Source organism: Myxocyprinus asiaticus, chromosome 37 (assembly GCF_019703515.2).
Source record: "Myxocyprinus asiaticus isolate MX2 ecotype Aquarium Trade chromosome 37, UBuf_Myxa_2, whole genome shotgun sequence".
Taxonomy (NCBI): Eukaryota; Metazoa; Chordata; class Actinopteri; order Cypriniformes; family Catostomidae; genus Myxocyprinus; species Myxocyprinus asiaticus.
The window spans coordinates 33750028-33767620 of NC_059380.1; the positions used below are offsets into that span (position 1 = coordinate 33750028).

Here is a 17593-nt window from a genome sequence, read left to right on the forward strand (position 1 = left end):
TATCACAGAAACCCTCATCACTTAATTATGAGAATGTAGCTGTTACAGATAAATAAATGATAGTAGAGCTTCATTTGAATTTGCAATCCTCCTCAACACCATTTTGTAGATATAAGAATAAAATTGGGGGTAGTAGGCTAAAGATTTCAAGTCCAATTTCTCCCACTTTTAGTTTGTCTTTGCAGCCCATCATGGAGTTTCAAGTGTGAAAGTGCGAAAGTAACACTCAAAAGCATAGCAATGTAATATTTGTGCTTTTTAACATGTATCTATCAACATGTGTTATTTTATGTTATTCTATTCTTTTATTATTATTATTATTCCCTTTTCCTTTGCCCAAATCCATTCCATTCTTTTAAAAGTTTAAGAAACAAACAAACCATGGCATAGCCCCAGTCATATGTGCCTGCAGGATTTCATCTCAGGGTACACGCAGAAATTTGACCAAGTAATGAATTGTACCCTTATTGTCTAAGGGGGTCGGGGGGAATCCTCCCCCCTGAGAATTGTTTTGCAAAACAACACAAAAGCTTTAAATTCTGGTGACTTTGTGAGATGCATTTTTTTTTCTTGAGTTCGTATAGCATCTATGTAACTATTGGCTAAAGTATTTTTTAAAAGGCTGTTTGGACCAGAGTCAGAAATTAACTTTTTTATTAAGGGGCAATATTTGCCATCTGGAGTTGTTTTTCAGGGGCATTTTTTATCTTTAAGAGGGCATTGTAAGGACATATTTTTCTAACCGTACAAACTATGACATAATATGACAATTGTTTCACAATAATTAATTCATTAAAATACATGTTCAGTCTGAATAATCAGATAAGCGGTTACCTGTAAATTTAAATGAACATTAATTAACTTCATGTGATAAGTATATACTAGGCCTAAAGTAGAATATTAGGAAATATATCAGATGTTACACATAATACGTAAATAGAGTAATTAATTAGCGGCACATTTTTCAATTTAAAATTCAACCATTGTGTGTTTTAACACATTAATTCTGAATATATTATTTAGTCAAATTTCAACAACATAACGGCAACTGCTCCGATGCAGCTGCGCAAATACGGCGCTCTGAAGTGCCGCTTTACTGAGCAGGACATTCCATTTTACAAATACATGTTGTTTTGATTCCTCCGTCCTCGTTTCCTTTCCTTGCACCCTTTCCTCATTTCCTAAGAGGGAGCTGCCAAGATGCAATTAAAGGATACTAGGAAGGGGAACAAGGATGCACAGTTTTAGAAATGAGAAGCACCCATAGACGAAAGAGTTGCTGCACCGTTTCTTTACTGAATCTGTGCTGTATGTGATTGATATTAATGTTTTTTTGTTTTGTTTTTTGATGAACAACTGACAGATATTCTTAAGAGATATTCAAAGAGACATCATAAAGCAAGTTCATGGGTTACTAAACATTGTGGCCACTTCACAACATTTTAAAGTCCTGTGTTCTGTTTTAATGAAGCCTGTTGAGTACACAAAGCAACAAATACAGAGAGAACATCATTTTCGTACCAAATACAGAAACAGTAAAACCTTATCCCTGTATTTGGAAGCAAGATTAGAGCTTGTTGTCTATAGTCTTTCAGAGAAACACAGCGCATCTTTCAAACAAAGAGTCGGTGTGCACACTCAGAATCTCTGTGCTTGTGTTACTCTAATCACGGACGAGATTGCCTGAGCAAAATGCTTGTTCACATAATGCTGAAGTTTCCCAAAATGTTACAGTACGTGGATGTATAGGCTAGATGTCAACCTCTCCGTCCAAACCCTCTAGCCCCCTACCACCCTGAAAAAAAAAAAATTATTATTATTATTATTATTATTATTTTAGAAAGACCAGCTACAATGACCTTACCACAGCAATGAGGAGCCACCTGTCTTATGGTGGAGTGCATTGCACTGTAAAATAAGGGCTTTAAAGTCTGGATCTCCAAAACTTATGGACACATTATGGACAAAGTTTTCCTCCAGTGTAGAATCTTCTGTTTGAATTATGCTTGATATTAGGAAATAAACCAGATAATAAACATAATGTGCTCAAATAAATAAATAGGCTCATCAACTTTTAAAAAGAGAGGAGAGAAAACTTCCTTTATCTTTTGTTGTTGACATACATGCCCTTATACTTGAAAACCATGAACAAAACTACAAAAGATAAAAGAAAATGCAACCCAGGCTACATTAAATCCAGGTTATGTATTTTTACTATGTCGGGTCACCACTTGATGTTCAATTTAAAATCTGGGTCCCAAAACAAAACCAGTTGAGAACCAGTGCCTAATAGAACTCATTATTGTAACTTATATATATCGTCGCTATCTGATGAATAGCATGCAACTCCAAAAAATTTATTTTTCAAGAGCATGGAAAAACTCTTTTTCTCATAAACAATCTTACAAAATGAATCAAAAATAACATAATTAGTCACCTTTAGATATTTTAATTGGACTTACATTGATTTTTGTTAGCGAACGTGGACATACACGGTTTTCTTATCATGGGTTCCAATGGCGCATGTTCAGTTACAGACTCGAGTCTATTGTTTGTGTTCCCAGAACTCAGTTGGTAGGTAATCGATTGCTAGAGAATTGATTTTTGGATATAATCTGAGCTTTCACTTACTATTTTAGATCAAAATCAGTTTTATGACTAGGGTTTCTTGTCCGGTTGTTGAGTGGACAGTTCGGTTTCGAGATGTGTTTTCCGGTCAGAATTTTACACTCTGTTTCACGAAGATGGAAATCTGGCAACCGTATATGGTTGGTATAGTCTACTTTTTAAAGCCACCTGGCAATGTGCATGCATGAATGGCTTTGGTTGTCAAGGAAATCACAGAGCCAGCGCGATGTAGGCAGTCTCTTCACTATACTTCATCCGGACAGTTTAGGTAAATGTTTTGACGCCCTTCAAAGCATAAAGGCAGGACATACGTGGTTTTAATGGACATTTATCAAGGCCAACGGAGATATTTGTTAAACAGATAGCCTGATTAAACATCTTTTTATTGGTCATTTCGATAAGCAATTCAAACAGAAGGAAAAGGTCATTCGGCGCATTCCGTCAATGGTAAAAATCTAAATTGCCAAAAGTTGAGATACATGTTTTTCATCGGACAACGACAATATTCTATTATAAATTGGCCTTCATTATACACTAGGCAAGAACTCCACTAGTATATATTAATTTACAGAACCATGTTAAGTTTTACATCAGCTCAGCTACGTTACAACCTCACATTGCAATATATTCAACCACATCATCCAATTGCATCCTTCTGAATGTTCCCAAAAGAAAAACTGTTTATGGCAGTTTTTCTTTTAATTTTGCTGCTCCTAATGATTGGAATAATTTGCAGAAATTACTGAAAGTCGATACTTATTTCTCTGTTTCAGCTTTTACAAAACTAATAACAAGCATTTTAGATCATTCCTGTAAATGTTTTAATTAAATTTTACATTAGTCTTTTTTTATTATCCAATTTTGTAATTTATCTCATTTGTCTTAGTATGGTTTTATGTATTTGTATGTTTTCATGTGTCCAGGAGTTTTCCTCCTGCCAGGCTGTTATTGTAAATAAGAATTTTGTTCTTAAGTGACTTGCCTAGTTAAATGAAACAAACAAACAAACAAACTATAGTAAAACTAACCATGTTTTCTGGCAAAATTATTATGATTTTTATTATAGTTATAGTTCTGGTTTTCCTGTATTATTACTACAGTTTCTAAAGACTATGGTTACCACAAATATCATGGTTAAAATATGGATACTGTAGTAAAATCATGGTACATTTTGTGGTTATGGTTTTACTAAATATAAAGTAAAATCATGGTTAATTTTCGTAAGGTGTGGTGAACAATTGGACCAAATGACATTCCAGGAGACAGTTTATGGCAGAGCCCCTCCCTAACTGTCAAGGCAAAGAAGAGTGGCTCCATTTGGATTGGATCATTGCAGGACTAAAACAAACAAATGCCAAGCACAGCCACCAGATAAGCTGCTAAGGTTTGCCCAAAGACCAGAGGTAAGAAAGACCATAACAATTCTTTGAGATTTCTCAAAGCATCATTAACTTCCCATGTGGCAAAAGCTGAAAAAAAAGCCACAAAGACAAATCTTTACACACACAAACTTTTTACTTCTAACACATCCACTCCATGTAAATTGTATGTAAATTGCAGTTGTTCAGTTAGCACAATAGTTCACACAAACTGAACTATGGTGGTATAAATTAATGCATGCGTAATATTCAATATCATGTTTGATCTCTTTATCTTCAGAAAATGCCAAGAGTAATTTTGAAGAGGTTTGGAAAAGGAACAATGCACAGATAAAACTTTAAAGACACAGTTTTAACTCTGAACCTTAGACTATGCAAATTAGTTACACAGAGAGAAGGGAGGGTGAGCCACACTGTGTGGGCCCCCTCTGATGTCAGCAGCCAGTCATAACCCTGAAAAAGGAAGGCACCAAACTGAAATCTCCTCCTCATCAGGAAGGTATAAAACTATCCTCCGGATGACCACACCTTTGTCCTGAGTCCCCGTCCAGAGGGTCGTTAATAGGATACACTTCTTTAACACTTCTTCGTTCTGAGTTCCCGGCTGTTCGAGTCCAGGAGCCATAACAGAATGATAATTAACAGATTGCAAGAACCCTCTCGGTGCTTCCAGCAGATCAGCATTCCTCAGCTCCTTTGTGTCCAAGGCTGTTGAAAAAGAATCCAGCTCCTTCCCCACTGTAACGTGGCCCTGAGCCCCAGTGGAAAACTCCTTAGCTGTGCCCCGGGGATGGAGGGAGGGGCCGTCTGATATTAATAATCACACACACATACACCAAGTGAAGTGTGATCAAAAATCACCACAGAAAATAAATTCCCACCCTGTCCTCTGAGGGGCTCTGTACTTGACATACAGAGATCCCTTTCCCAATCAATTCCCAATGGATCTAATTTTTCCCAACATTTTTCTCTCGTTTCACTCTACATCAAATTATGGAAATAAATTGGGTTGCGAAACCCATGTCATGTTTATCCGGCTACACAATCTGACTTCTAAGACCAGCAAAGTAGCAGGCTAAAAAAATATTCCAGGCTTATGCCAAGATATCCTCAAACTTAGCTGGCTAACCAAGTTCAAAGAAAGGGTCCCAGGTTTATTTAAAGCTGCACTATGAAAGATTTATCCAGTTTGGTGTCTGATGGAGCTAAATTTAACATTTTGGGGAATGTTTAAAATCTTGCAGAATGCAGTTTAGGCTCAGAAAGATTAGAGGAATTAGTAAAGTTCCCTACCCAGTGAGAGAGGTTAGTGTTGATCTGAGAAGAGCTGGTAGAAGATCCAGAGATAGCAAAACACACCTCACTCACCTCTGCTGCCAGGTAGTGTCCTGTGGCCAAGTGTTTAAACCTGAATAGACTGTTCCAGTAGCCAGCGCCACCACGACATGGATCATGTTGGACCACCTGAAATATGAGATTGGGATAAGTGTCAATAGCGAACCAGCATATGACGTCAAAGGTACTTAAAGGGATAGTTCACCTAAAAAATGAAAATCACATCATCATTAACTCATGTTGCCAAATCCATATAACTTCCTTTCTTCCATGGAACACAAAAGGAGATGTTAGGCAGAGTGTCAGGGACTGACAGCCTCAGTCAACATTCACTTTCATTGTACTGAGAAACGATGCAATGAAAGTAAATAGAGTCTGAGGAAATCAGTCCCTGTAATTCTTCTTTTGTTCCACGCAAGAAAGGAAGTTATACAGGTTTACAATAATGTAAGTGTGAAAAACGTATGATTATCCACATTTTTTGACCAATGAGCTTCCATGACTTTTCAATGACTTTTATTGCCATGCGTTATTACTGGATGAGGATGTTTTGGTTACACTTTATTTTACAGTGTTCTAATTACTGTGTATTTACATAGGTACTGTAATTACTGAGTAATACTCATAAATTAAATGAATTTAGTATGAAAATTGACAGGGTTCTGCCCTTAGTCCTAACATGTATCTGTTTTGAGTATTGTGTCTGGTTTCAGACACTTCGGTTGGTTCGGTTTATTCACTCTGTGGCTGAGTCCAGGCACCTGTGTTTTGTCTCGTGCTGTATGAATGCACTTGGGTTTGTGTTTTCTCATTCTCTTGTGCATTCGAGTCTGTCTTCAGTAATAACCCTGCCCTCTCATTTGCCTTATCTGTCTGATTATTAGTTTATTTGTTCCACCTGCCCTTCTCGTTATCTCCTTATTTCCTTCCTCTATTTAAGCTCCTTTCGTGTTCTGTCCTGTGCCAGTTTGTTGGGGGGTGTTGCATGTGTTTTACGTCCCCTGTGAGGTCTCTGTCTGTTGTGTTCCTGTCAAGTAGGATTCCTGTTGGTTCCCAGTTCCAACCCAGACCGTCATCGTGTTGTCGCCCTGGACTGTATTTGTTTTTCCCCTTCGGGGTAGTTTTTTATGTTTTTGATTCATTAAAGCCCTTACTGCTACTCTGCTACTCTGAGTCCTCACCCTTCCTTCTACAAAACCTGACAGTAAATATTTAGTAAGGCTGCTTGTACTTACATATTGTTATTTTTATTACTATAGTGATTAATAAAAGTAACTTATATATGTAACACAATCACTGTAAAATAAAGTGTTGCCGACTTTTTTTTAAAAATTGTATTATAGAGATTTTGAAAAGTGATATCTTGCCAATTAAATATTTTAAAGCTGACCATAGCGCGCACACAAAAAAACCATCTAATTTTAAAACAGATTTTTTTTAGACTTTATTAATTTTCATGGCTTTTTCAGGCCTGGAAATCAGAATTATAAAATTAACTGATATTTCCAGGTTTTCCATAATCATGGGAACCCTGCTCACAATACATGTATGATGTTATTTTGTAGTGGAACAAAAGGAGCAAGCTTTAAATGGTGTCAAGCTATAAGTTAAAAAAAGAAAAAGAAAAAAAAGAAAAAATCTTGCATGTGTGCATGCACTAGATTTAAACTTACTTAAGATTACATTTAAGAACTTAAATTTCAGTCTCAATTTTCAGTCTGCTCCTCACAAAAACTGTATGCCTTCAGAAGTTGTATGCACTTACCTCCACTTCCCACAATGCTTTACTGCTAGTAGCAGAGGTGGCGGACTGGCGGCCCGTGGTACGTAAAAACACATACTGCTTCTTCCTGTGCTCATCACCTGTGAGAAACTTCTCCTGCTCAGCGTGGAATAATCGCACCACATCACCCTTAGCAACCAGAAAGATAGGGAGGAATTGACATCATCATAACCAAAACACTGCCTGTGCAAACACCAAAACACATGTAGCTTAACTGTTAAAGGGATATAAAATTTGATCATTATTTTACTCTCATTTTGTTCCAAACCCATACGATTTTTTTCTTTTGTTAAACACAAAAGAAGGCAGAATGTTAGGTACTGACAGCCTCAGGCACCATTCACTTTCATTAAAAAAAAAATTCCCCCATACAATGAAAATGAACGGTCCCTAACATTCTGCCTTCTTTTGTGTTTCACAGAAGGAAAAGTCATATGGGTTTGGAACAACATAAATGATGACAGTATTTTCATTTTTGGATGAACTGTTCCTTTAAACACTAACTCCACAAAAACAATTAATATTTCGTATGTATCTGTGATGCATTTACCCCTTTAAGAATAGCTTCCTTGTTGTCACTCCATTTCATAAACAAAACAATCTTCCAGCTAGTGTTGCAGTTCACAGAGTTCACCTGAGGAGAAATGGGGTGAAAGAATGAATTAGAAAGAGGAAGAAAGAGACTGTGCAAGAGGGAGAATGCCATAAGAAAAACTAAGACATCCTTGCAAAAACCCTAATTTACAAAGCAGAGACATTCTGGCAGAGAAATGACTCAAAATAATTAGCCATCGGCCTAAAAGACTTCATACTAACAGTAAAGAAAATTCTGATTTGGAGGAAATTATAGCTGGTTTACAGCTAATCTTCCCTTTTTTACAGCACTTACAAAGTTGTTAAAAGGAGAAGAAATTCACTAATAGTCTCGTTCACACACACACAGACATAATAAAACAGATTCATTAAAAAAAAAAAAAAAAAAGCTGTTAAACTGGATAAAATCTGAAGGAAAAGCTGATAAACCTCATTGCAGCCAGGATTGTCCACCAATTGATGGCTGCTGGCATGGAGAGGCTGTCCGGCGTTTACGGGATTCAAAACCACTTTATCCCCGATTACAACCTGAAAGAGAGAAAGATCAGATCAATTGACCCTTTTCACACTTCCAGGTTTTGGAACGCGGAAGTCAAGGATTGCATGGTAGACATAGCAGTGAATGGGAGTGAATGCGAGACCATGGCAAATATAATTTTTGCTCATCCATTTGTTCCAACATCAAAAGAAAAACACCACTATTACATTTCCACAACTTTCAAAATAAAGAAAAAAATAGAGAGCGGTGGATTACAACAGTGAGAACAGAGAAGATGGCAAATTTACTGTCACTCTCTCAGAAGCTGTATTAGAAGCCTCATTGCAGCTGTGGTAACTCGGTTTTTTTAAACTAATTCCAGGGTAATATAATACAAAGTACAATGCAATACATTTTCACTAAATAATAAAAAAATATATATTTTACGCCGCTAAATAAGGCAGAATCGAGTCATCACTGGTCTGTGAAAAGGTCCAACACACAATTAAAGCAGACACACTAGACCCAAAATTAATTCTTACACAAGTTCCTTTTGTAGCAATTGCAATAATTGCAACCAATACATGGTTTACATCACTATAACTTGTTCCCTATCTGTCACTCACTCGAAGTTGTGTCGATGTAGTGACACTAAGGGTCACTCTTGGGAGCCCCAAACACCTCTGCTTTTTGAAAAAAGGCCAATGGGAATTGCCGAGTGGAATTTGCATACCACTCCCCCGGACATACGGGTATAAAAGGAGCTGGTATGCAACCACTCATTCAGATTTTCTCTTCGAAGCCGAGCGGTTGTGTTCAGCAAGCTGAATTACTCTGCCGATCCATTCACCTCGAAAAGCTGTTGGATTTACAGCACATTACAGCGGCTTCTCTCCCTCTTGCACTGGTGAAGTGCAGAGAACGCCCCTGGGCAGCTAAAAAGTATATTCTTCTTACTAAAAGAGTATATTTTCCCTTCTTAAAAGAGTGGCATTACCGGAGAGAGTCTTTTTAAAGATGCCTCTCCGTTTGTGTATTTCCTGGTTGCGGTCATTACCTCTCTGCTTCCGATGGCTACGATCGCGGTCTTACGTGCTTGGGCGCTGCCCACGCGGAGACAGCGTTCGTGGATGGGTCATGTTCTCACAGCGAGAGCATAACCATGGCAATGTTGCGGTCGTGGTTTTTCCTTTGTTAGAGGGAAAAACCACACCAGCGGCTCCCCGCCTCGGTCCTTCTACCTACGGGTTTGAGGCCGCGTCGGTTAGCACTGGGGGTGATTTGGGGACCCCAATGGGAGCCACTCCACCGGGTAACTCCCCACGGACCTCCCATTCCCCAGTACGCTCGTTTGCCCCATTGGGATGAGACCGCTGGCTCGTCTCAGGGCGAGTTCGCGATCTCGTTTCAGCACTCGCGAAGTGGATGAGCTCTCGATTGCAGCATCGGAGAGCGGGCTGTCCAGTCTGATGCTGAGGACTCGACTGGGCTCCCACCTTCGGGTGTGGTCGACCTCGCTCTCTGGGCGACGAAGGTCACGCCGCGGTCTCTCGGGCAGGCAATGTCTACCCTGGTGGTCCAGGAGCGCCACCTATGGCTCAACCTGGTCGAGATGAGAGAGGCTGACAAGGCACGGTTCCATGACGCCCCCATTTCCCAGGTCAGCCTGTTCAGCGACACGGTCGAGGACTTCACCCAGCAGTTCTCGGCAGTGAAGAAGCAGACGGAGGCTATACAGCACATCCTGCCGCGGCTTAGCTCAAGACCCCGCACCCCATCTGCTCATCACCATGGGCATCCTCCTGCAGCAACAGCACCGGCTCTTACGTAGCCCACCCCCGCGGCCCGGCCCCAGCCCCGGCGTGGAGTTGGACTCAGTCTTGATGACGGCGCACCTCACGAATGAGCGTGCACAGTCGTTGCTGAACTGTCTGAAGGTGTTCAGACAGAAGACAGTGTTTCCACTGAAACTTTTTCAGAGGATCCTCGGGCATATGGCATCCTCAGCGGTGGCCACACTGCTCGGGTTGATGCATATAAGACCGCTTCAGCACTGGCTTCAGACTCGAGTCCCTAGATGGGCATGGCGCATCACATGGTCGTCACGCCGATCTGTCACCGCCTCTTCAGCTCTTGGACCAACCTTGCATTTCTACAGGCAAGCACGTGTTGGTCCAGACGGACAACACAGCGATGGTAGCATACATCAACCGTCAAGGTTGCATGTCACAACTCGCCCGCCGTCTCCTCCTCTGGAGTCAGCAGTGCCTCAAGTTGCTGCAAGAAACTCACATCCTGGGCGACCTCAACACCGCAGCGGACACACTGTCACAACAGGCTACGCTCAGGGGAGAGTGGAGACACCACCCCCAGGTGGTCCAGCTGATTTGGAGTTGATTCGGTCGAGCACAGGTAGATCTGTTTGCTTCCCGGGCATCCTCCCACTGCCCACTTTGGTACACCCTGACCGAGGCACCCCTCAGTATAGATGCGCTGGCACACAGCTGGCACCCGGGATTATGCAAATATGCGTTTTCCCCAGTGTGCCTACTTGCACAGACCCTGTGCAAGGTCAGGGAGGACGAGGACCAGGTCATACTAGTAGCACCCTACTGGCCCACCCAGACATGGTTCTCGGACCTCACACTCCTAGCGACAACCCCCCCCCCCCGGCAAATTCCCCTGAGAGAGGACCTTCTTTCTCAGGGACGGGGCACCATCTGGCACCCACGACCACACCTCTGGAATCTCCATGTCTGGCCCTTGGAAGGGACATGGAAGACCTAAGTGGCCTATCCACCCGCAGTGTTAGACACGATCACTCAGGCTAGGGCTCCCTCTACGAGGTGCCTGTATGCCTTGAAGTGGCGTCTGTTCACTAAGTGGTGTTCTTCCCGATGCGAAGACCCCAGAGATGCGCAGTCGGATTGATGCTTTCCTTCCTGCAGGAGAGGCTGGAGGGGCGGCTGTGTGGCTGCCATTTCGGCACATCACAATGCAGTGGATGGTAAGTATTTGGGGAAGCACGACTTGATCGTCAGGTTCATGAGAGGTGCTAGGAGGTTGAATCCCTCCAGACCATGCCTCATCCCCTCATGGGACCTCTCTGTAGTCCTTCGGGGTCTACGGGGAACTCCTTTTGAGCCCCTGGAGTCAGCTGAGCTAAAGGCACTCTCTTTGAAGACTGCCCTCCTGACTGCGCTCACTTCCAGCAAGAGGGTAGGGGACATGCAGGCGTTCTCTGTCAGCGAATCGTGCCTGGAGTTTGGTCTGGGTTACTCTCACGTGATCCTGTGTGCCCAAGGTTCCCATGACCCCTTTTAGGGATCAGGTGGTGAACCTGCAAGTGCTGCCCCAGGAGGAGGCAGACCCAGCCTTGGCGTTGCTGTATCCAGTGCATGCTTTACGCATCTATTTGGATCGCACGCAGAGCTTTAGAAGCTCCGAGCAGCTCTTTGTCTGCTTTGGTGGACAGCGGAAAGGAAGCGCTGTCTCCAAACAGAGGATCGCCCACTGGGTCGTTGACGCCATTGTGATGGCATATCGCGCTCAGGACGTGCCGCCCCCCGTGGGGTTACGAGCCCACACTACTAGGGGTGTAGCGGCCTCCTGGGCTCTGACCAGTGGCGCCTCTTTGGCAGACAACTACAGAGCAGCGGTCTGGGCAACGCCCAACACCTTTGCGAGGTTCTACAATCTCCGGGTTGAGCCGGTTTCGTCCCGTGTATTGTCAGGTATGAGCAGGTAAGTTCCGGGAGAGGTGGCCGGGTGTACCACTTGCGCATAGAACCTTTCCCCTCCCTTAGGGTGAAGACGTGTGCTTTTGACTCCCAGTCATGTTCACAAGCTGTGATCCCTGGATGACTTTCCTCCTTAGCCCTGTGGAAGACGAGTTTGCGGAGAAACTCACTGCCGGCCCAGTACGTGTGCTAATTAGGCTTTGTACTGGGGTAGGTGCTCCACATGTGCTGGTTCCCCGTAGGTGACCCCATGTGATATCTTCCGCTAAATCGTTTCCCTGTTGGTAAACTGTGTCTTCTTTGTTTGTAGAAACTCCTCCCCCCTCAGGTAGGACCTACCATGCGACTTCTCCACATGACATACTTCCGACAAGACTCGGTAAGACCATGTGACATATTTCCACTCAAAATACCCCAACCCTTCTCTGGGCGGGGTGTGGTCTCCGCAATGTCTTCCCCTTGGGAGTGACACCCCCTTGATGTAAGCATTTATGGCCCTCAGTCGATTAACAAATTCCACTATTTTTGGGGAGAAAAAAAGGGGAAAAGAGGCCACGGCTGTGCTAGCCTGTCCCTATTTGTTGGGCAGTCGACTTGTTCCCGAAGGACCGTTAGATGCTCATAAGAGTGTTGGGGGGGGAGTTACGTGATGGCCCGGTGAGCTGGCTATGAGGCACACAGTGGTCTGCCCGTCTCGCACCACCAGTCCACGTAACACAGTTCAGCTAGTTGTGGCGTTTTGTATAGGGACCCCTCGTGTCTCTACATCGACACAGCGTCAAGTGAGTGACAGATAGGGAATGTCCTGGTTACTTTTGTAACCTCCGTTCCCTGATGGAGGGAATGAGACATTGTGTCCCTCTTGCCACAACACTGAACTACCTGCTGAAATGGCCGGGACCTTGTCTCGGCTCCTCAGCACAAAACCTGAATGAGTGGTTGCATTCCAGCTCCTTTTATACCCGTATGTCCGGGGGAGTGGCATGCAAATTCCACTCGCCAATTCCCATTGGCATTTTTTCAAAAAGCAGAGGTGTTTGGGGCTCCCAAGAGTGACCCCTAGTGTCACTACATCGACACAACATCTCGTTCCCTCCATCAGGGAACGGAGGTTACGAAAGTAACCAGGATGGTTTCCATCCACATACTTTATTGCAAATCTTTGAAAATGCTCATAAAAAAATTATACATTCGCTTGAGGTGGAAAAATTGGGTTTATTTGCCAAGATGGCATAAACTAAAAAAAGACAAAAAGTCATGTGACAGTACATTTCGCTCATAAATAGGGATGCACTAATACCATTTTTTCTGTCCTATTCCAATACCTAAACTCTCAGTATCGGCCGACACTGATACGATTTCTTGATCAGTTAAGAATATCTATACTTCACATTGTGGAAGTGTTTGGGAGTACTCTTTTAGGTGTAAAGAAACCCAAACCTCTATTATAACATTACATCTTTATAAAACAAAAAAATACAATGAGATAAAAATGTGTAGTCTATTAAGAAAAACATTATTGTTAACATTAACTAGACTACTGGCTAATGCAGCAGCAAAATTAACCGTAATTCCAGTGAAAGTCTTCAGTAGAAAATACGTTTTATGTTTTCAGCTTGTATCTGGACTTGGATTCAGATCTCTTTTTTGTTCACTTTAGTTGTGATAGGATGTCAGTCCACTTTTCAATCACAGCTATTTTTAAGAAACCAGTCAATTTAAATATTATTGTAATTTGTATAATAACATTATTATTATTATTATTAATAATAATAATTATTATTATTAAATATAATAATTGTATTATACTTACTAATAATATATTTATACTATACCAATAATACATTTTAATATATATATATATTTTTTTGGCTTTTATTTTGGTGGAACACTCCAGGAACACTTTTGAGTGTTTGTTCTTAGGCTACTCACAGTAGTTTAATTCACTTTTCATTCAAAATCTGGTCAAACCCTCCTCCGGTGCCATTCTCAGTGGATGTTATGAGCAAACTGAACTATTGACCATCTACATGTGAGATGGAGTTTGTGTTTGGCACTCCCATATTGTGCGCCACTCTGAAAGCTAAAAATAGTAGCACAAAATGAGCCCTGCCTGTGCTATGAGTGTGTGCCAACAGAGCAGTGCTTATTCAGTAGTGCCCGATATTATCGGCCGATATTAGTCTTTTACCGATATACCGGTATCGGCGTATACGTTTACTGATATGCGCCAATATGAAAAAAATTTTTGGAACATATAATGCAGAAAACAATGTTTTAGAATTGGTGTCATAGCGTTGTTTGTCCAGCAGAGTGCGCTCCGACTCCGTTGTTTACAGAGCTGAACTGACAGTGGTTCTGCAGACAGGGCGGAGTTCAGCGTTGTCTTCACAGTAAGTTGTTAACTAGTTTGTGAAATACATACTGGAAACTTAATACACAATGACCCCATCATTTTCCCTTTTCAATATAACTAATATAACGTTAACCTTGTCCCTGACAACCATGTCACTCATGTCTGTTTGCTGTTAGCCAGCTATAGTTTGTCAGTGCAGTCAGTAATGTAGCAGACTGAAAGGTAAACAAAAGAGCATCTTTTTGCAGCTCAACAGACAACGGTGCGGTGATGGATTGTGTCTGTTGAGTGTTGATTTCACGCTATGTTATTACCTAGTTGGTGAGACGCAATGCTGGTCCATCTTTTACTCTCTGTGACAACGAGCTTATAGCTAACTAGCTAACCACGTAGCTACTCTCATTGTTGTCAGCTGAGTGGAAGCTAATATGTAAACATGTATTCACCAAACTGTTTTGTTCAGGATTCACAGTATGGTACCCCCTTCAACCTAACAAGTCTAGCCGTTGCATTTATAAAATGTAATATTTAAAAGTTTTCCACCGTTGAAAGTTTCCCCTGAACTTGTATAGCAGAATACGGTGTAACACCGCTGCCGCTGTTTATCTCTTGACTCAGCAGTATTAATATAGTCAGCATTTGACTGATACTAAACAGTAATACTGATGTTTATTTAGCTATTTATTTTATTTTTATTTATTCTTTATTTTAATGGTCAGCATTTGACTGATACTAAACAGTAATACTGATGTTTATTTAGCTATTTATTTTATTTGAATTTATTCTTTATTTTAATGGTCAGCATTTGACTGATACTAAACAGTAATACTGATGTTTATTTAGCTATTTGTTTTATTTTTATTTATTCTTTATTTTAATGGTCAGTATTTGACTGATACTAAACAGTACTGATGTTTATTGAGCCATTTATTTTATTTTTATTTATTCTTTATTTTAGTGGTCAGCATTTGACTGATACTAAACAGTACTGATGTTTATTTAGCTATTCATTTTATTTGAATTTATTCTTTATTTTAATGGTCAGCATTTGACTGATTTTAAACAGTACTGATGTTTATTTAGCTATTTATTTTATTTGTATTTATTCTTTATTTTAACGGTCAGCAATTGACTTATACTAAACATACAGTACTGATGTTTATTTAGCTATTTATTGTATTTTTATTTATTCTTTATTTAAATGGTCAGCAATTGACTTTTACTAAACATACAGTACTGATGTTTATTAAGCTATTTATTGTATTTTTATTTATTCTTTAGTTAAATGGTCAGCAATTGACTTATACTAAACATACAGTACTGATGTTTATTAAGCTATTTATTATATTTTTATTTATTCTTTATTTTCTCAGTGTTTATTTCTAGAATTTGTTGATAATGTATAACAATAATGTCAAAAATTCTTTAATAAAAATATTTAAGAAAGCAGCCTTCTGAGTACATTTGCATAGTCATATCGGTGCAAAATTGGTGAACAATCCACATAGAAAAGGTCTGTTTTCATTCCAGCTCAAAATTAAATATATCGGCCACCATATCGGTAATCGGTGAATTTTCCCTCTCTAAAATCGGTATCGGTCTCAAAAATCCCATATCGGTCGGGCTCTATTATTCAGTGAAGTGCGTTGTGCATGCAGACTGTATGGGACTGTTCCAAAACTTAGTGAGCTGCCTCGCTGTCATAGGCAGTTGTCTTCTATGGCAGCATCTTAACTAAAATGATGACATAGACGGCAGCTCCGCGCATCATTCAAATTGCGCTCCTTACGTGCAGTGCACGCAAGACTCAACTCACAACTGTTTTCAATACAGGTGACTCAAGAGAAATGACGCAATCCTGTAATGAGCCTAAATATGCATGGCACACAAACATTTTGGGTAAAATAGTCGGTTTTATGTTATATTAAACTTATTTATCGATACTTTTTAGTATTAAATGGATTATATTTATAATACAAATTTATCTCACTTCGTCTGCCATCTTGGATATTTATTTTTCTGCCAAGCTCACCACGGTGCATTCTAGGATTGCCTCCCCGGGGAAGGATACATCCGATGCTACCTTAAAATTTGGTCAAAATGAGATATCTTAAGAGGCAGCATAATTAAGATACCTACTTTTGCAACAGCCTTCTCGTCGGGAGCGTGCCTATGACGTCTTAAAATGCTGCCTCTGGAGGCAGATCACTAGGTTTTGGAACAGACCTTATACTTATTAATTAAGCACAGTTTTTTGCGATTCAGAAAACTTTTAATAAAATGCACAAATGATATGGACTACTTAAATGGCACGTTTATGGTTCTTTTATGTCATTTTTTAAACTTGACAGTAATGACCATTACTAACATACTATATCGGATTTGGATTGGGTTCATTAGACCGACACTCGATCCGGTTATAAATGTGGGTGTCTGAGCCGATACCGATCTAGGTATCGGATCGATTCATCCCTACTCATAAATGGACCAACCAGTGGATAATTATCATTGCATTGATATAACTCTGCCACCTTTCATTAACATCCTGTTTGCAAAGTTTAACATCATGACATACACTGTACTTCAGACACACTTTCTAGCACAAAATACGAAAGGGAAAAACTTCCAACTTGAACACAGATTTTAACAGGAAAAAAAACCTCAAAAAGCCACCACTAAAAATTTGTGTCCAGTGGCAATCACTTCATAAACTGTTGGCATTGGTCCATGTGTGAATAAGAGGAAAGCTGTATAGCTGAGCAGCATGAGCTATAGCGTGGGTTTGAGAATAGCCTGTTAAAGATATCTGTCACGGGTTAAAGCCAGCAAATCTGTGGAAAACATGCAGCACACAACTCTCCTGTTCTATAGGCAGAGATGCTCTTAGCTTGAATTTAAGTATTGAACTGGATCACAAACAGAGCAAACTATGTATAACTATGTTACTCATTTGAAAGCAGATGGCACATTTTAGAGTTGTAAAAAGCTTACAATTAAATTGCACATACAAGCTACAATTAACAGCCATTTGGTTCTCAGATTGCATATTTTACCAAAAAACACTGAAGCCCAGAACTTATACTTGTTTCTGCATATTAAGTTGGGAAAGTCTTTTATCATGAAAACACTGTAACAGAATAAATGATGACAGAATTTAAATTTTTGGGTGACAATCCCTTTAAAATAAAGGTGGAACTATAGTAATTGTGCAAACTGCTTGAAAATTCTGCACAAGTACAAATAACTTAAAGAAAGCTCAACAACAATGATCTCCTGAACCTCCGCAGTTCTGCAGTTATT

At 40.5% G+C, this 17593-nt stretch overlaps 1 protein-coding gene across 1 annotated transcript in view; it reads right to left on the minus strand.

Annotated features, from left to right (window-relative positions):
* Positions 1-17593, minus strand: part of LOC127428308 (inositol 1,4,5-trisphosphate receptor type 1-like) — a 373744-nt gene that overhangs the window by 254356 nt on the left and 101795 nt on the right. The window contains exons 8-11 of the mRNA XM_051676597.1: positions 8149-8247; positions 7676-7759; positions 7108-7254; positions 5367-5471 (exon numbers count right to left, since the gene is read on the minus strand). Of these exons, the coding sequence (XP_051532557.1) occupies positions 5367-5471; positions 7108-7254; positions 7676-7759; positions 8149-8247 (435 nt within the window). The remainder of the gene's footprint in view (positions 1-5366; positions 5472-7107; positions 7255-7675; positions 7760-8148; positions 8248-17593) is intronic.